Genomic DNA, 20,571 nt, shown 5'->3' with positions numbered 1-20,571 from the left:
GTTCTGGACTCCCCCACCCCAGGGAAAAGACTTTGCCTATTTGTCCTCATAATTTTATAAACCTCTATAAGGTCATCCCTCAGCCTCCAACATTCCAGGGAAAACAGCCCCAGCCTTTTCAGCTTCTCCCTGTAGCTCCGATCCTCCAACTCTGTCAACATCCTTGGAAATCTTTTCTGAGGCCCTTCAAGTTTCGCAACATCTTTATGATAGGAAGGAGACCAGAATTGCATGCAATATTCCAACAGAGGCCTAACCAATGTCCTGTACAACCGCAACATGACCTCCCAACTCCTATACTCAATACCTGACCAATAAAGGAAAGCATACCAAACACCTCCTTCATTATCCTATCTACCTGCGACTCCACTTTCAAGGAGGTATGAACTTGCACTCAAAGGTCTCTTTGTTCAGCAACACTCCCTAGGACCTTACCATTAAGTGTATAAGTCCTGCTAAGATTTGCTTTCCCAAAATGCAGCCCCTCGCATTTATCTGAATTAAACTCCATCTGCCACTTCTCAGCCCATTGGCCCATCTGGTCCAGATCCCGTTGTAATCTGATTGCTATAAATTTGGTGTCTTACAATCTTATCCTCCATAACCACCTGATGAAGGAGCAGTGCTGCGAAATCTAGTGCTTCCAATTAAACCTGTTGGACTATAACCTGGTGTTGTGTGATTTTTAACTTGCCTTGAGATCCACCATCTCCCTGATTTTCTCAGTCCACCTGCATGCTGAAGTCTCTTTGACTTTTGTAATGCTGCCTTCCTCCCATGTCTTTTCCATCCCCAGCTTTATTTTCTTCCCCATCCCCTGACTACTGGTAGGAAGCCTGTACCCCACTTCTGTTAGGGTCTTTGTTTCCTTTGAGGTTCCTCAACCCTCACAGATTCTATGCTTTTCAACTTGAGATAATTTTTGCTGTTGATTTAATATCATTTCTCTCTAACAAAGCGAACCTGTCGCAACTGTCCATCTGCCTGTGCTTCCTGGATTCCCTTGCTTGCCTTTCCCATCCCCTGCTTCTGAAGGCAGTAACTGTTAAAATGAGTGCGTGTGTTCCACACTGGACGCATGGAGATTCAACCCTCCTGCCAATTTCAGGAGCATTGGCTGGAGATTTGCCAGTCTGGTGATTGGTCTACCCGTAGCTTCAGCCATCCAGACAGCTGACTTGAACAGAAATGCCTCTCTGTCTTGGTGACCCCAAGATGAACTGCCAAGGTTCTGCAGGGAGGCAGTGTCTGACTGCGGAGGGTGGGTTCATCCAGCAGTCATAGCCATGGGGAAACGGTTCGAGATTCCAAATCAAACTTTCAGTGTCAGAATGAGAACCCCCCAACCCCCCACCCAATCCAGCCCATTTCACTGTCAGGCTCTAGAGGGAGATGGGGAACATCAAGTAACCACTTCTGTGTGTGTGTGTTTGTGTGTGTATATCTGTATGTGTCTGTATGTCTGTGTGTGTGTGTATCTGAGTGTGTCTGTATGTAGATGTGTGTGTGTATCTGTGTGTGTCTGTATGTAGATGTGTGTGTGTATGTGTGTGTGTGTGTGTGTGTGTGTATATCTCTGTATGTCTGTGTGTGAGAGTTGCTTGCCTTGATTTGTTTAACTCTCTGTTTGCTTCCATTGCTTAGGGTCCTCCCGGAATGCCTGGTCTCCGGGGTGTTCAAGGGTTAAAAGGTGACAAGGTGGGTAACCTCAGGCCTGTTGGAGAGATGCTGTGCCAATGACCAACAATTGCCTGTTTTTTTTCCCAATCACTTCAGTTGTTACACTGGCCTCTGGAATCACCCCAGCTTGATTGAATGACCATCAGTGGTGATGTGATACACATGTGGACACAGGGGTCCCTCGGGGGGTTTTGGCCAGGGGGAAAGCAGCACATAAGATTCTCAAATGGCCATTGCACCTATGTCTTGCCCAGCCCAGCAACTTCTTCCCCATGATGTTGAGGGGCACTGACCTGTGTAATAATACTCTGGCATCTTGAGGGTCCTAAGTGGCTAATTATTGCCCCTGTTCAGCCCCTCAATCCCCCTCCACGGCTGTAACACACTAAATCGTGGCAAATGGGCTGGAATGTGAAGGCTGTTCTCTTGGCAAATGGGAGACATGGCATCTGCGTTGGGGAGCCCTTCACCCTCCCCATCTTTGTTCTTCTCCATCTGGCCTCCAAATCCTACTTTGTTGACCCTCCTCGATCCCCTGCCTTCCTGCTTTAAAAACCTAGCACTTGGCTGCATCCAGATCCCATTGAGGATCTCCCTGGATCTCCTGTGGTCCCATTGCTGAGCTCTGGTGCTGCTTGAGCCACTGAGGGGTGGGAGATAATCCTCTGCTGTTCTAACCATCGTCTACAGTTGATGAGTTTGGAAATGATCAGAAGTGTGCAGTTACCCTCCCCAGGTAGGTAAAATCCTGCCCAGACCTATACAGTTGTAGACACACACACACACTGTACATGCACCCGCACACAAATATACATTCACACAAAACCACACACACACATGCTCATATATACACGAAAACGCATACGCCCATACAAAAACACGCGTGTGCACATGCAACCACATGTAAAAACATAAGCAAACATGCAATTAAATACATTTGCATGTGCACATACCTAATCATGCATGCACAGACACTCACTTACACACACTCACTTACATACACACACACTCTCTCAAACAGATACACACACACACACACAATTTTAATTCATTGATTACCACTGAAGGGCTTCACCAAGTGCAGTAACTGAAAAACTCAAGGTTACTCCAAAGGGACCCATTTTCTACCCTGAAAATGTTGGAGGGACGGTTGCTGTTTTAAAACATATCCTGTGATGGAATTCCGAGTTGCCATAAATCCAAGTGAAAGTGACCAAAAGCCGCAGTGAACTGGATTGTCAGTTCATCAGAGAATCAGTCTGGTGATTGAGCAGGATCACGTGGGAAACTCACTGAGCTCAAAGCATTTCAGATGGCGACTGGTGCATTGGCAATATTCTCACTCTCGTGCTGTTCTTCCCTGTTTCACTTCTTTAGGGGCACATTGGATTAATCGGTTTAATAGGGCCTCCTGGTGAGATGGGTGAGAAGGGAGATCGTGGCCTTCCAGGAATCCAAGGAATACAAGGCACCAAGGGGGATGTGGTTAGTACAAGCAGCACACAGTGATTGCAATTAATAATTCAGACCTATGGCCTTTATTTTCCAGGAAATATCCCCTGATATTGTTGGGAGTGAGATCCACTGATGCTAACTGCTTCTAGAGGGTGTTGCATTCTGAGACAGAGCAGTAACTATACTTTTCAAAAAGAAAATATCAAGATCTCAGTTATTTATTGAAAGAGTGAAACCTTCTACCATTTAAACAGAACAAATTTAACTTTACAAGAGTCAAACAAGCATACATCAAAAAATATCTAAACCTTCTTTACACTAAAACCCAGACTCCACCTAAGTTTTTAAAAATGATTTGACAGGCAAATTGCAGTCACTCGTAAACTATAGAACAAATATTAAATGCCAGGTACGACTAAGGCAGACCTTATGGAATGGTTTGACAGTTCACTTAGTGTAGAAAGCATCAATCACAATCATATTGTTCTTTGTAGCTCAGCCTTCCTCATAAAGAATTTTAATTCCTCTTCGTGGATATAACCCAATTACCAGATGATAGAAGCACAACCCGACTTATAATCCATAGACAATCAGCAGCAGAAATGCACACACCCACAGAGCCTCCTCTACTCTGCCTATGATGCTCTGGATGATCTTAATCCATTCATTATCTTCAAATAATGGAAACAGTGACAGCAACCATATCTTTGCCTATTCACAGCTTCAGGTTGCAACCTTTATCTTCATCAGTCTCCTTCTACTGCGCCACTGTACTCATCAGCTACACCTGACTGCGGCAGTGTTCTGTCCTCTTTATTCCTCTTTATACATTACAGCAAGTTTGTTTCCCCAGAAGTGTTGGTTTCTGAAATAGCTGCACATGGGCTGCTGTCCCAAGTCACCCTTTATTTAACTGTGCACAGTACTATGGCCAGCCAGCTCAGAGTCAGTCCCTGAAGTGAGGAGATTCTGAATTTCGTAGAAACATAGGAGAAAGGAGGAAGAGGAGGCCATTCGGCCCTATGAGCCCCCTCTGCTATTCATCACAATCATGGCTGACCGCCCAACTCAATCGCCTAATCCTACTTTCTCCCCATAACTTGATCCCATTCATCCCAAGTGCCACATCTAGCCACTTCTTGAATACATTCAATGTATGCTGTTTATTTTTTTTATGCATTTAACTTTTAATGAATCTTAATTTGCACAATGAAAATGTTCGCACTTGCTCCTCAACAACTTACAGGAAATGTATAGTATCCAACAAGTTACTTCAAATAAGGTGGTGTAATACAATATAAATATAAAACGTGGGTAAATTAATTTAACACAATATGTTTCAATTAAAGTCAAGTGAGAAACACACTGGACAGTGGAACCTTCTGAGTAAAGCATGGTATCAAATCAATGCAGGTCTCAAATAGGCAATGATAATATTCACAATTACTGTTAACTTTTCAAAATAAATATGTCTGTGCTAAAGGCTGCATTTTTGTTGCACTGCAGATCGTTTATAAGCTGAGATGTATATGCAGATGTAAGTGCAAACATGAAAGTTTGGATTCTGTTTATAGGGTTCCCTGATTGACCCAAACGAACAATCCCAATCAAAGATCTCATAGTCAATAAGGTCCACCTGGTTTCAATCAGTACAGTTTCCAACCTCCGGTTCGGTCTTCATACCTCTAGGAATCTTAAAGGGTCACCTTCTTTTCCTAGTCTCCCTTTTCGGTTTCTCTTTCCCCCTTTTCCCTTTACACTTAGGATCTAATTGAAAAATAAAATACGAGCTTTGAAACGAGTGTTGAACGGCCAGGGCTGATTGATAAGGAGATGCCAATTCAGTTGAGGGCAATGATCTGTTTGGGCAGCAGTTCTCCTCTGCTCACTGCTGTGTTCAGAGAGTGTAGCCTATGCTTTATGTGCTTTCTGGTCTTGTAGACGGCTTCCTCAATACATTCTCCTCACGCAGAGTATCCAGTTTATATTTCTGAGAGAATCAAGCAGTTCAGCTTCCTCAAGGAGGGAGATAATGTGCAGTAAAGGTCCAAAATGTCTGTCAGTTTTGTTGTCAGCTCTCAGTTTATCTTTGCAAGTATCGTTGAGCGGTCCCACAGATGATGCTATCTCAGCTTGTGCCTTGATTCATAACTTAACCTTTTTTCTACCTGTTTTAGGGTCTCGCAGGTTTGAGTGGTCCCATAGGCCCACCTGGATCTCCTGGTTTACCAGTAAGTAGTGTGTCCCTCAGAATGCTGATCTACCAACGTTGCATTCCACTCCCTTCCGTTGCCCACTCCCCAACTTTCTGCTTTTACCTCAGACCTCAGGTGGGGAGGTGGGTGGCAATGTCACCTGACTGGTAAATCAGAGACCCCACGTTCTGGGGATGCGGGCTCAAATCTCACCAAGGTATTTGGCCATAAAAGGACGGCCAAATGGGGACCATGCGCTCTTGTTTAAAAGCCTACCTGTTTATTAATTCCCCTTTAGGGAAGAGAATCCACCATCCTTACCTGCTCTGGCCCATGTATGAGTCACCTGGCTGACTCTTAACTACCCTCTAGGCACTTAGAGATGAGCAGTGAATGAAACAAGATTGCTGCCAGTATCCCACGAACATTAAGTTGTCTCGATGGTACTTAGACAGCGCAGGGATATTCTGGAACATTGATTTTCCGAATTAATTATTGACTAAACTTCTTACTCCCTGTTCTGTTTGATTCAGGGTCAACAGGGTTCAAAAGGTTCGAAGGGTTCTGAAGTAAGTAGTTTGACTGACGATGTCATTGGTCTCCAAGATGGATGAATTTGTGCACTGTCCATTCCCGGTTCTTGTACTGACCATTGCGTGCTCTCTCTCTCCCTCTCCTTTGCAGGGACCAATGGGATTCAAAGGTGACACAGGACCCCCAGGCCTCCCAGGTCCACCTGTAAGCTTTGTTTCTTGTTGACAGGGTGGGGGAGTTGGAGGAAGGCAGGAGGGATGTGGTGGGCTGGGGAGTGGGCAGTGGGAGTGGGAGCATCGCCACCCAAATACTTCACGTGTTGGGGATATCCTTCTGGGCGTAGACCTTTCTGGCAGGCGATAGAAGATGTACAGCGCTGACAAAGGCCCTTCAGCCCATTGACTCTGCACTGACCACCTCACTATTCCAATTCCATTTTCCATTAAATAGTCCCAGAAATGTATAAGGATTTTAGAGTTTTTTTTGTCCATTTGGAGATGAGCAGATGCCCATTCTTCATCAGATGGCTACAAACACCTGCTGTGTCCATCACATCCCTGAGTTGGGATTTGAACCCAACTCAGTCCAGAGCTAGGGACACTACCACTGTACCACACAATCCAGTCGATAGTTTAGACTTTCAATAATTGAGCATTTTCTTGCAAGGTGACAAAAAGGCCATAATGAATTTTTCGTTACTCCTGGGAAATCTTCAAAGATTGATGAATTGCTTATAGCTTTACCTTCCCGACTTGGAAATATATCACCATTCCATCAGTGTCACTGGGTCAAAATCCTGGAATTCCCTCCCTAAGGGCATTGTGGCTCAACGCAAAGCAGGCGGATTGCAACGGTTCAAGAAGGCAGCTCACCCCCCACCTTCTCAAGGGGCAACTAGGGACAGGCAATAAATGCTGGATGTCCATGCCCTGTGAATGATCAGAAAAAGAAAACTTATTTCTCTGAGTTGCCTTTGTTTCTTATGGCCATTACTTTATGCCAGTGTCCTGTGATTGTCCACCTTTCAGTGTCCAATTTCTACCCTCGGCAGCAGCCCAATCTGGACCATCTCACCAATAAACAATCAGTCACTGCTTGTGATGTCTCTCATTGCTGAGACCATTCACCTGAATCTTTTCTGTACTCTCTGTAGTAGAGAGTCTTAGAGTTTTTACAACATGGGAGCAGCCTCTTAAGCCCATCATGTCCACTCCAGTATTAAACATTAATGTATTGTAACCCCATATTCCAGCACTTCACCAGTAAACATGGTATTTAAGGATGCAATTATACCCCAAAGGTGTGGTGCCCAGAATTAGACATAGCCACTCTAGTGGTTTATGAAGGTTCATTGTAACTTCCTTGCTTCCTGTCCTGCATTTATAAAGCCCAGATCAACTGCTTTCTCAACTTCTCACAGAGTATCATACTACTCCACAATAATGTGAACTGAGGCCATTTGGCCCATTGGGTCCATGTTCACCCTCCGAAGATCATCCCACCCAGACCTAACCCCCACCCTATCCCTATAACCCCATGGCTAACCCACACATCATAGTCAATGTAGCTTTGCCAATCCACCCTAACCTGCACATCTTTGGACTGGGGGAGGAAAGTGGAAGCACCTGAAGGGAGCCCACCCAGACACAGGGACAATGTGCAAACTCCACACAGACAGTCATCAGAGACTGGAATCGAACCTGGGTCCCTGGCACTGTGAGACAGCAGTGCTAACCACTGAGCCAGCGTGCTGCCCATCCTACCATTTTCATTGATGTGTATGTGAATGACTGCAGTGCTTCCTGCTCCTACAACTCCTTCAGAATGATATCAGTTTTTGTATTCAGCCTCTCCTCAGTCTCCCGACAAAATATCACTTCCCACTTCTCTGCATCCAATGTCGTCTGTCACATGTTTCTGTCCTGGCCAGGGTCCACCAGCTGAGATAATACAGCCACTGCCGATATACAGATCAAAGACAAGAAGGCACGCTGAGACTGAGCAAGCCGACGATGCTGGAGGGAGTCCCCTTGACTACACGGAAGGGATGGAGGAGGTCTTCGGCGCCCTATCGTCACTGAAAGATGAGGTGGAGCAGATGAGGCGTCCCGTGGGGACGCAGAGTAACCCTGGCCGAACCTGTAAGGAGCTCCAACTCTGTCATCCACACTTCAAGGACGGTGAGTTAGCGTGGAGAGAAACTCTTCAATACATGAAGCTCACCTTTCTCTGTGACAATGCTATGGTTTTAAGAGGTTACTTTGTCTTGGTTTTATTTTGAAGATAATTTGTAAGGCAGAGGTGATGAGCAGTCTACCAAAAGCAGTGAACATCTTGTGACATCTTGGAATTCTTTTTTAAAAGTTGGAATAATAGAAGCAGCCTGGCTGGGTGTGACCAGCTCTCTCCGACCAGGATTTCTAAGGGGTTTTTTTTTCCTATTTTTATGTTTAGTGTTTTAAACAGTTGCTGTTGTGGGCTTGAATAGGTGAAAGCTATTTTTCCCTCTTTCATTTACAGCCAAAAGCTGGACTTTCGGATTACATGTGAGAAAGAATTTGTTTTTCTGAGTTTGCCTGTTTGCCAAGAGTTGTGTTATGGGATATTACTAGATTGGACCACATCATTAGTAATTGTTACTGTATCTATTATTCTGTTAAGACTTAAGTTATTCTAAATTCCTCTTTCTTTGGTTATATTTTATTTACAGTGTTTACAGAAATTGTGCTTTATTTAATGTCAAGTAGTTTGACCAGTTACATCACATGGGAACAGACACCTTACATTTGCCTTAAAAATAAGAAAAGATTAGGGTCTAGGCTACCTTCCTAAAATATTTTGAGGTGATTTGGTTGGTCCATAACATTTCGTATTGCACTGTCTCATCAGCTCCGCTGCACACCTTGTGTGATGACAGGGAGGGTTCTGAGCAATAAACCCTTCCTTGAATATCACTGTCAAAACAGACATAACATCAAAGCTTTATACTTTACACTCATCAGGACACAAGCAAGAATTCCAAATTTCAAAGGGAACAACAATTTACACAAATTTGATTCGAGTCATAGAGACATAGAGACATAGAGATGTACAGCATGGAAACAGACCCTTCGATCCAACCCATCCATGCCAAGCAGATATCCCAACCCAATCTAGTCCCACTTGCCAGCACCCAGCCCATATCCCTTCAAACCCTTCCTATTCATATACCCATCCAACTGCCTTTTAAATGTTGCAGTTGTACCAGCCTCCACCACTTCCTCTGGCAGCTCATTCCATACATGTACCACCCTCTGTGTGAAGAGGTTGCCCCTTAGGTCTCTTTTAAATCTTTCCCCTCTCACCTTAAACCTATGCCCTTGAGTTCTGGACTCCCCCACCCAGGGATAAGGCTTTGTCTATTTATCCTACCCATGCCCCTCATAATTTTGTAAACCTCTATAACGTCACCCCTCAGCCTCTGACTCTCCAGGGAAAACAGCCCCAGCCTGTTCAGCCTCTCCCTATAGCTCAAATCCTCCAACTCTGGCAACATCCTTGTAAATCCTTTTTGAACCCTTTCAAATTTCACAACATCTTTCCATAGGAAGGAGACCAGAACTGCATGCAATATTCCAACAGTGGCCTAACCAATGTCCTGTACAGCTGCAACATGACCTCCCAACTCCTGTACTCAATACTCTGACCAATAAAAGAAAGCATACCAAACGCCTTCTTCACTATCCTATCTACCTGCGACTCCACTTTCAAGGAGCTATTAATCTACACTCCAAGGTCTCTTTGTTCAGCAACATTCCCTGGGATCTTACCATTAAGTGTATAAGTCCTGCTAAGATTTGCTTTCCCAAAATGCAGCACCTCGCATTTATCTGAATTAAACTCCATCTGCCACTTCTTGGCCCATTGGCCCATCTGATCAAGATCCTGTTGTAATCTGAGGTAACCCACTTCACTGTCCACTACACCTCCAATTTTGGTGTCATCTGCAAACTTACTAACTATATCTCTTATGCTCGCATCCAAATCATTTATATAAATGACGAAAAATAGAGGACCCAGTACCAATCCTAGTGGCACTCCACTGGTCACAGGCCTCCAGACTGAAAAATTCTTACCTGATGGATGAAGGATTAAAGGCTTTGATGTTCTGTCAGTTCCCTTCAACAAGACTCTGCTTCTGTGTTACCATGTAACTAAACCTGTTCCCTGTAAACCCCACTCCGCCCTGTTTAGTGTTGTCTCACATACCTTTCCCGAAAGGTCTTGGCTAGCTTTGCTGGTATCCAGCAACAGCCTCTGATGTTGTGGTCATTGGGTTGAGCTGAGGAAGTGATGGTCAGTGGGTCATGTGGCATTCTTACAGCTGGCACGTAACTCATGTGCCATCGGCCACATGGGTCACTTAACCAACTGCTCGATCGATGAGCTGCAAAACAACCCATGGCTTCAAACAAACAAATCGACGCATTGTTGAGACCTACTATGCTGCACAAAAGTCTGGTGCCATGAACTCATCAATCTGAGAAAAACTCTTCCAAGGCTGCATCCAATCAGCAATTGGCCCTTATTCACAAATGCATAGCCTTTGACTAGAACCCTGAGTCAGGCATTCTTGGGGCTCCATATCCCTGATATTTGATGTTAACCAGGGTCCTTGATTGGTCTGGATTAACAGCCCCAATCAGGGAACTCAGATTCTCTGAGGTGCAACTAACCCACCTTGTTACAATCAGTGCAAAGCCATTACGCTATAAAAGGAGGCCATTCTGCCCATTAGATGTGCACTGGCTCTTTCAGGAAGCAACTGTTCAACCACTTTGCTCTTTCTCCGCACCCTGGATTTTTTTCCTACAAATACTTCACCTCTTGGAAATGACCACGGACTCTGTCACCTCCAGGCAGCACCTTCCCAGAGTACAAAACTAGAGGGCATAGGTTCAGGGTGAAACGGGAAAAGTTTGAAAGGGACCTGAGGAGCAACGTTTTCACGCAGAGGGTGGTGTGTGTATGGAATGAGCTGCCAGAGGAACTGGTGGAGGCTGGTGCAATTACAATATTTAAAAGGCATCTGGCTGGGTACATGAATAGGAAGGGTTTAGAGGGATGTGGGCCAAGTGCTGGCAAATGGGACTAGATTAAGTTAGGATAACTGGTTGCCATGGATGAGTTGGACCACAGAGTCTGTTTCTATGCTGTACATCTCTGACTCTGTAACAGCAGGGAAGAAGCTGTTCTTGAGTCTGTTGGTACATGTATTTAAGTTTTTGTATCTTCTGCCTGATGGAAGAATTTGGAAGAGAGTATAACCAGGGTGCGAGGAGTATTTAATTATGTTGGTTGCTTTCCCGAGGCAGTGGGAAGTGTAGATGGAGTCAGTGGATGGAAGGTTGGTTTCTGTGGTGGACTGGGTTGTGTTCACAACTCTCTGTCATTCCTCATGGTCCTGGGCAGAACAGTTGCCGTACTAAACTGCGATGCATACGGGTTAAGATACTTTCTATGTTGCATCTATAAAAATTGGTAAGAGTGATGAATTTCCTTAGCCTCCTAAGTATTTGTTGTGCTTTTCCTGATCATAATGTCAATGTAGGTGAACCAGGACGGATTGTTAGTGATCATATCCCCCTAGAAACTTGACCCTCTTGACCATCTCCATCTCAGCACAAATCGATGGAGATAGGAACATGCCCTCCACTCTGTTTCTTCAAGTAATTAAGATTCTAATCAGCCATTGCCCAATTAATGGTTATTCCTTGTTTTCACTTCTATGGCTCCTTTGCCAATTATTTTAAACCTGCTCTCCAAACCCAGTGATCTCGGACTAGCAACGTTCCCCTTTTATCTAAACTCTTCAGCATTTTAATCCCCTCTCTCAAGCCCCCTCTGAGCTCTCTTGAAAGCTCGATTTCAGTCCATTGACGCGACTCGAATATTTGGTCTGTAAAAACATCGCTGTGGTCGTGAACAGGATATATTATTTTCCCCACTGTACAATTTTCTAAGGTATCTGCTTGTCGGTCTGTCTGACTGACACATTGGCTGTATCGATTGGAAATACACTTCCCTCCTTTGTCTTTGATCCTAGCCTCATGGGATCGTATTAAGAGACACACAAAAGAAGTGTTCATCTACCTCAAAGGTTGTTGTGATTGAGTTGTCACGGTTACTTGAGAGCATTTACGCCTCTAGGTTTCATGCCTGACACCAAGGCTTGGTAACATACCAACCATCAGTCAAGTTATCTTTCCCTTGAAATGTTCTCACTTGCTAATTCATTTGTGAAGTTATAATAAAGGGTTGAGATCAAACAGCTCTCCTCATCTCCATTCTATAAATTTATTAATCATTCCTGACGTGGCTGCAGAGTAAATTGTAATTTATTGTAATATTTATAAGATTGTAATATTTAAGAGGGAGTTGGATCGGTGCTTAGAGGGAATGATTGAAAGGCTTGAAGGAGACAGTGGGAGGAATGGGGGTGGGGAAGGGAGACATTGGGAGAGAGAGGGTGGGTAGGGATTGTGGAGGGAGGGGTGGGGAAGAGGGAGGGGTGGTGTTGAAAGTGAAATGCTGGGTGTGGGTGAAGCAGGCGATTCAGATTAAATTTAAGATATCAAAATTGAGAAATAAACCCAACCAGGCACTAAAATGAAAGGAGAATGCTGGAAACCTGAAATAAACACTGGGATTGCTGGAGAGACTCAGCAGGTCTGGCAGCATCTGAGGAGAGATTAACAAAGTTAACGTTTCGAGTACAGTGACACCTCTTCGAAACTGCGACTCGTTCAGTGATAAAGGACAAATGGCATTTGGCGAAGACCTTTCGACACAAAGCGTTAATTCTATGTGTGGTATAACTCTGATGTGGAGGTGTTGGGTTTGGGGTGTACAACCTCAGATGTCAGACGATACCTGACGAAGGCGCAGCACTCTGAAAGCGCTGATTTCAAATGAATCTGTAGGACTATAACCTGGTGTTGTCTGACTTCTGACCAGGTATAACTGCGACCAGCAGAGAATTACTCCCCACTCGCCTCCACCCCCTCTCCTTCCCTCCCTCCTCATTCCAGTTTTGTTAGGGGTCCTTGATGCCACTCTCAATTAAACGATGCCTTGGTATCACGCGCAATCACAATCACCTCGCCTGTTAAATTCAAGTAATGAGATCAGGAGCAGAGCGTCCACCTAGAATTGAAGAACAAGTTAGTGCTGAGTAAGTGCCCCTTCCTTTGCTTTGCTGATTGTATTTTATATTCATTCATGGGACATAGGCATCACTGGCCAGGGCAGCATTTATTACTTTTAATACATGTATTTCTTATTAGTTAAGAGACGGCGAAATCAAGTGGATCATATAGGAGTCACATGTAGGCCAGACCAGGTAAAGATGTCAGTTTCCTTCCCTAAAGGAGATTAGCGAAACAGATGGATTTCTGCAACAATTAATTCATGGTCACCATTCCAGATATTTATTGAATTCAAATTCCACCATCTGCTGTGTCAAGGTTCGAACCCACGTCCCCAGGACATTACTAGGGGTTCAGGTTTCATAGGCTTGCGATAATGCCCGAAACGTCGATTTTCCTGCTCCTCGGATGCTGCCTGACCTGCTGTGCTTTTCCAGCACCACTCTAATCTAGAATCTGGTTTCCAGCATCTGCAGTCCTTGTTTTTACCTAGCGATACTGCCACAAGGCCATCGCCTTCCCTACGGTTGAAAGCTTAAAAATGCGGGGTAGACCATTTAGGACAGAGATGAGGAGAAACTTCTTCACCCAGAGAGTGGTGGCTGTGTGGAATGCTCTGCCCCAGAGGGCAGTGGAGGCCCAGTCTCTGAATTCATTTAAGAAAGAGTTGGATAGAGCTCTCAAAGATAGTGGAATCAAGGGTTATGGAGATAAGGCAGGAACAGGATACTGATTAGGAATGATCAGCCATGATCATATTGAATGGCGGTGCAGGCTCGAAGGGCTGAATGGCCTACTCCTGCACCTATTGTCTATTGTCTATAGACAATTGCGGGGTTGGATTTGTCCTGCTTTTTGTGGACTGGACATACCTGGGTCATATCCCACATTGTCAGCGCAGGGCAAGGGCCAGTGTTGTAGCTGTACTGGACCATCCAGGGTGAGGGTGTGGCAAGTTCTTGTGTCAAAAGTTGGAACCGTGGGGTGGAATCCACAGTTAAGTCAGCCGTGATCTTATCAAATGGTGGAGCAGGCCAGGGTTTAGTGAAAGGAGGTGCGAGGTGAGGGCTGAATGATCTACTTTGCTCAAAATTCGTGTTCTCCATAGCTTGAAGTGTTACCCCACACCCCCACCCTCTGTTTTTGAGACTTATTGCTGGATGTTCAGTCACCAGCCTTTCAGACCGCACAGTCCAGGTCGAAACGTGGTGTGCTATTTAAAAGCAAAAGCTCACGTCATTTCACCCTCTCTCCACTGTCAGTTGTGTTTCTTCCATGTCCTCCCCCCCCACCCCACCTGGTGGAAACCTGTTTCCCAACTCTGACCAAACCCCTCAGGAGTTTGAGCACTTCTATTCACCGCTCCCCACCCACCCCACCCCCTCCCAAGCTCGAACCTTCTCTGCTCTCGCGAGCAGAACTTGTGCTTTTCCAGTCTCTCAACCTGAGCTGAAGCCCCTCAAACCTGAGACCATCACCTCTGCAAGCCCTTCACATGCCCACCTGAATTGTGATGATCAGAATGCACCATGATACTGCAGCTGGGACCTAACCAATGATTTCAAAGATCTGTGGTAGTCACTTATTTCTGTTTGCATTCTGCGCTCTATTTCTGAACGCCAAAGGACACGGTTTTCAAAAACCGTTTTCTCAACTTGCATCTGCAAGGAACTGTCAACAAGACCTTTAGGTCTTAAGGCCATAAGGTATAGGCCATTTGGCCCATTGATTCTGTTCTGCTATTCGATCATGGCTAATATGTTTCTCAAACCCAATCTCCTGCCTTCTCCCTGTAACCCTTTACCACCTTACTAATGGCTCAGTGGGGGAACAGCACGGTGGCTCAGTGGCTAGCACTGCTGCCTCACAGCACTAGGGTCCCAGCTTCAATTCCAGCCTCGGGCGACTGTCTGTGTGGAGTTTGTACGTTCTCCCCGTGTCTGCGTGGGTTTCCTCTGGGTGATCCAGTTTCCTCCCACAGTCCAAAGATGTGCAGGGCAGGTGAATTGGCTGTGCTAAATTGCCTGCAGTGTTAGGTACATAAGTCAGAGGGAAATGGGTCTGGGTGGGTTGCTGTTCAGAGGATCGGTGTGGATTTGTTGGGTCAAAGGGCCTGTTTCCACACTGTAGGGAATCTAATCTAATCAAGAACCTATCTGCCTCAGTCTTAACTACACAAAATCAGAAGTCACATGATGCCAGATTATAGTCCAACAGGTTTATTTCAAATCATAAGCTTTTGGAGTGCTGCTCCTTCATCAGGTTCACTGAAAACTGTCATTTCAAATGCACCTTTTGGACAATAACCTGGTGTCATGTCACTTCTGATTTATCCACCAATCCAACACCAGCATCTCCACATCTTAAAGACACTCAATGACTTGGCCTCCACAGCCCTCTGTGGCAATGAGTTCCACAGACTCCCCACCCTCTGGTTGAGGATATTCCACCCCATCTCAGTTCTAATGGGTCGTACCTTCACCCTGCGGCTGTGCCCTTGGGTCCTGGTCTCTCCTACTGGTGGAAACATTTCTCTCCACGTCCAGGTGGGTTTCCTCCGGGTGCTCCGGTCTCCTCCAGTCCAAAGATGTGCGGGTCAGGTGAATTGGCCATGCTAAATTGCCCGTAGTGTTAGGTAAGGGGTAAATGTAGGGGTATGGGTGGGTTGCGCTTCGGCGGGCCGGTGTGGACTTGTTGGGCCAAAGGGCCTGTTTCCACACTGTAAGTGATCTAATCTAATCACTCTATCCAGGCCCCTCAGTATTGTGTAAGTTACAATCAGATTCCCCCTCACCCTTCTGAACTCCACCAAGTACAGACCCAGAGTCATCAACCACTCCTCATACGACAAGCCCTTCATCCCTGGGATCATTCTTGTAAACCTCCTCTGAACCCCCCTCCAAGGCCAGCACACCCTTCCTCAGATACACGGCCCAAAGCTGCTCACAATATTCCAAATGTAGAATGACCAGAGCCTCATACTGCCTCAGCAGTACATCCCTGTTCTTTCATTCTAGCCCTTTCCAAATGCTATCGTTGCGTTTAAAGTAATAGTGCCCATTTCCTTTACGATGGTATGACTTTGAGATGTTAAAAGCTGCCTGTTGTTCTCTCCCTAGGCGATTACTGGATTGACCCCAATCAAGGCTGTTCCAAGGATTCCTTTAAGGTCTTCTGTAATTTCACCGCAGGTGGAGAAACCTGTATTTTCCCCGACAAGAAGACTGAAGGGGTAAGTTGGCAAGGACATTACATAGATATTAGTGCAGCAAGATCAGAATGGATCTGTCGGTGGAGCAACGTGCACAATTTAACACAAACCATGGTGTTTCCATGTCGTCCTTATTCACTCACTCAGCTAGCTAATGGTATTCAGCATCCCCTCTCATTGAATTGATTTGAATTGAATTTATTGTCACGTGTACCGGGATACAGTGAAAAGCTTTGTCTTGCGAGCAAACATTTTTTCAATGTATAATTTCAGTTACATCACATTGCAAACTTCTGCTATAAATTCTGTGTCTTACAATGGTGCCCTCCACAACCACCTGATGAAGGAGCGTTGCTCCAAAAGCTAGTGCTTCCAATTAAACCTGCTGGACTATAATCTGGTGTTGTGTGATTTTTAACTTTGTACACCCCAGGCCAACACCAGCATCTCCAACTCATTGCTGCTCAGTAACTTTGATATTTTTTGAAGAACTGTTTTTAAAATTTATGGCCCCAAAAACGAGGCGTTATTGGTCCATATGCTGTTATGTTCTCTCCTACCATCCCTCTTCATTGCATCCTCTGCTCATTCCCTTCCATTTCTTTCCAAGTATGGAGGGATTTTCCTGTGAGGAGAGGTTGAGTTGGTTGGGCTTGTGCTCGTTGGAGTTCAGGAAGATAGGAGGAGATCTTATCAAAACATACAAGATAGTTAGGAGGCACGATAGGATAGGTGTGGAGAAATTGTCTCCCCTTTGTGGGAAAGTTTAGGACCAGAGAGAATTGTCTTAGTATAAGGAAGTACTCATTTAAGTCAGAAATGAGGAGGAATTTCTTTTCTCAGAGGGGCTGCTGAGGCTGGATCTATTCAGGAGTGGGGTAGACAGATTTCTGATTATTAACAGAATTGAATGTTATGGGGTAAAGGCTTGAAGGTGGAGTTGAGATCACCTGTGATCTCATTGAATGGTGGGGCAGACTTGATGGGCCAAATGACCTACTCCTGCTCCAATTTCTTATGGTCTTTCTCCCCTTATGTGTCTATCCAGCTTCCCCAGTGAATACAGCAGTGCTGTTCATCCTTAACCACTCCCTCCGGCAACCACTTCCACATTCTCTCCTGCACCCACACCACTCTTGAGTAAAAGAGGTTGGTTTTCCATTCCCCATTGAATTGATCAGTTACTTTACTGCTCTCTTGGAGTTTTGTTCCTCCTGGATGGCAAGTACGTTTTTAAGTATCTCCTAGTGAACTCCCTTTCATAATGCCAAAGAACCCTATCAGGCAACCTTGGATTCAACAGATGCACTGATTCACAAATACAGCGGGACCAGCCAGAGGCATACCCAGGCAGAATGACAGAATTGTTATGACACAGAAGGAGCGTGTTCAGCCCATCATACAATGCTCTAATGCCAATCTCCTGTCCATTTCCCATACCCCAGCACACTCTTTCTATGCAAGTAATCATCTCATGTTGTCTTGAACGCCTCCACTGAACTTGCTGTCCATCACACTGCCAGGCATTTCCAGGCTCTCACTGCTCAGGCTTTTCTCTCACGTTACCTTTGCTTTTGTACCTCCCATTAAAGGAGCTCCTGGTTATCTATCAAGTGACAATACCATTATTCACTGCTCCCTACCGTAGCCATGATGTTGGACTGGGGTGGACAAACTAAAGGTCACACAACGCCAAGTTAGAGTCCAACAGGTTTATTTGGAAGCACTAGCTTTTGGAGCGCTGCTCCTTCATCAGGTGGTTGTGGGGCAGGATTCTGACCTGATGAAGGAGCGTCGCTCCGAAAGCTAGTGCTTCCAAATAAACCTGTTGGACTATAGCCTAGTGTTGTGAGATTTTTAACTTTCTCCCTGGAATAGAATGTCAAGGTACAGCGATGGGACCCTGTAAAAGGAAGCCGGGACCTCCTCTAGTCTTTATATCAAACCTCTCCCTCTTTGTGGTGATGCCGACAACCAATGGCAAAGATTGCAACCTCAAACAAAACCAGAAATTGCTGGAGCAGCTCAACAGGTCTGGCAGCATCTGTGGAGAGATATCAGAGTTAGCATTTCCGGGAGAATGACCTTTCTTTAGAAATGTTTCAGCCTCTCCCTTTCTGAAGCACTTGGTAACCTTCCTATTGCAGTTACTGATGTAGTTTGTCCTGTTTATCGTCCATTTCTGCATGTGACCCACTCAGTGACTATCCCCGTGTGTCTGCGCTGGGGCTGATGCAATGCTTGCTGGCTAGTTGTCGTACTGTCTCTGACCGCTCCTGTCATGCCCACACTCTCTGACTTTTCCAGGTTAAAGTTGCATCCTGGCACAGGGACAAACCTGGAACCTGGTACAGCAACTTCAAACGAGGCAAGCAGGTAAGACTTCCGGAGCGAGACTGTGTCTTTAATTCGCGATATTAACAATATCTCACATGAATCATAAGAGAGTTAACACATTAGAGTGTGTGTGTGTGAGAGAGAGAGAGTCTCATCACAAGTCTCACAGAAGGTCAAATAAATATGTAGCTGAGTATGGTGCTCCTCACAGGAAGGAATACAAACAAGAGTGGTCCAAATGAGGTAGTGCAATGGTATTCCTAAGCTAATGCTCCAGGATGTGAGTTCAATTTGCATGGTGTCTGGTGGAATTAAAATGTAATTCATAAATTAGGAGTCTAGAAGCTAATCTCTGTGACGGCGACCATTTAAATCATTGTCGATTGTTGTAAAAGCTTATCTGATTTGCAGCTGGTCTACATGTGACTCTAGAACACAGCATTCACCAAGGCTCCTCAGTCAGCACCTTCCAGCCATGACCATTATCATCTGGAAGGACGAGGGCAGCAGACACATGGCAGCACCACCCCCCTGCAAAGTCCCCCTCCAGGCCATTCACCATCCTGATTTTGAAATATATTGCTGTTCCCTTCAGTGTCAGAATTGTAGAATTCCCTCCCGAAAAGTACTATGTGGATTTAGTCCATAGCTCAGGGACTGCTGCAGTTCAGGAAGGCAGCTTACCACCACCACCTCACAATAGTTTCCAAATCCACCCCCTCAAAAAGTTACATGAGCCTATGTGACCAATAAGTGAACATCACACACTTGACCACTCTTGACCTTTGAGTTGCAAAATGAAGTCAATCACAAACATACTGGTACACTCTCTGCAACACGGCAATGTCCAAATTTCTGCTCTTAGTTTACAATAAAAAATGTATTCCTTCCAACATACTGTAACAATTCGACCAATGAGTGTGATTCATTGGCATCACAGACACAGACCATTTAGCCTGTCTGGTCTGTGCTGGTATTTATACTGTACACCGGCTTCCTTCCACCTTACTCCATTTCATCCCTCCGGCAGTAACCATTCCTCATGTGCCCATTTAGCCTCTCCCTTGACCATGCACACAGAACGATCCCATTCCAAACCAAGGCAATGTTGATGTAACCTCACCCTGTTGGAGTTGGTGCAGGAATTTCCCTCTATCAGTGCATGTCTTCTCTCTCCTCAGCTCATGTACACTGACTCTGATGGAAATCCTGTCCACGTAGTCCAGATGACCTTCCTGCGGCTCCTGAGTGCCACAGCCCGGCAGAGGTTCGTCTACAATTGCCAGCAGTCCATAGGCTGGTATGACGCTGCTGCACAGAGCTACGAGAGAGCAGTGCGCTTCCGAGGGGCTAATGACGAGGAGTTGTCACAGTCCAAGACCCCGTATATCAATGCCATCTATGACGGCTGCAAAGTAAGCAACAACTCTTCTGACACGTGGGGTCAAACTGCTGGGGCTGAACGGTTCAGTGCTTAGCCTGTGCTGTTGGGATAAAGTCGGCTAACGCTCCCTGGCAGTACTGGGGAGGAGCTGCACTGTTGGATGCAGCATTATTCAGCTGAGATGATTGACCCAACTGTTCTCTTGTGAAGAACGGAACAGCACAGGATCAGGCCCTTTAGCTGTGTCAACACATCATCTAAACTAAAAGTTAGTTGCCTACATGCAGTGCATCTACCTAGGAGCAGCAAGGTGGCTTAGTGGTTAGCTCTGCTGCCTCACAGCACTGGGGACCTGGGTTTGATTCCAGCCTAGGGTAGCAGTCCTGTGTAGAGTTTGCACATTCTCCCCGTGTCTGTGTCGGTTTCCTCTGGGTGCTCCGATTTCCTCCCACAGTCCAAAGATGTGCAGGTCAGGTGAATTGGCCATCCTAAATTGCAAAAGTGAGGACTGCAGATGCTGGAGATCAGAGTCTAGATTAGAGTGGCGCTGGAAAAGCGCAGCAGGTCAGGCAGCATCCGAGGAGCAGG

The 20,571-nt window shown here is 45.5% G+C and overlaps 1 protein-coding gene across 2 annotated transcripts in view; it reads left to right on the top strand.

Moving 5' to 3' along the window:
• Positions 1-20,571, top strand: part of LOC132835991 (collagen alpha-1(XI) chain-like) — a 295,793-nt gene that overhangs the window by 271,613 nt on the left and 3,609 nt on the right. For both annotated transcript variants that reach the window (XM_060855171.1, XM_060855170.1), the window contains 9 exons: positions 1,645-1,698; positions 3,058-3,165; positions 5,313-5,366; positions 5,864-5,899; positions 6,015-6,068; positions 7,795-8,044; positions 16,171-16,283; positions 18,570-18,638; positions 19,781-20,014. In XM_060855171.1, the coding sequence (XP_060711154.1) occupies positions 1,645-1,698; positions 3,058-3,165; positions 5,313-5,366; positions 5,864-5,899; positions 6,015-6,068; positions 7,795-8,044; positions 16,171-16,283; positions 18,570-18,638; positions 19,781-20,014 (972 nt within the window). The remainder of the gene's footprint in view (positions 1-1,644; positions 1,699-3,057; positions 3,166-5,312; positions 5,367-5,863; positions 5,900-6,014; positions 6,069-7,794; positions 8,045-16,170; positions 16,284-18,569; positions 18,639-19,780; positions 20,015-20,571) is intronic.

This window comes from Hemiscyllium ocellatum, chromosome 45 (genome assembly GCF_020745735.1).
Source record: "Hemiscyllium ocellatum isolate sHemOce1 chromosome 45, sHemOce1.pat.X.cur, whole genome shotgun sequence".
NCBI lineage: Eukaryota > Metazoa > Chordata > Chondrichthyes > Orectolobiformes > Hemiscylliidae > Hemiscyllium > Hemiscyllium ocellatum.
The sequence above is the reverse complement of the archived record's forward strand: the minus strand, read 5'-3'. Positions and strand labels throughout refer to the sequence as shown.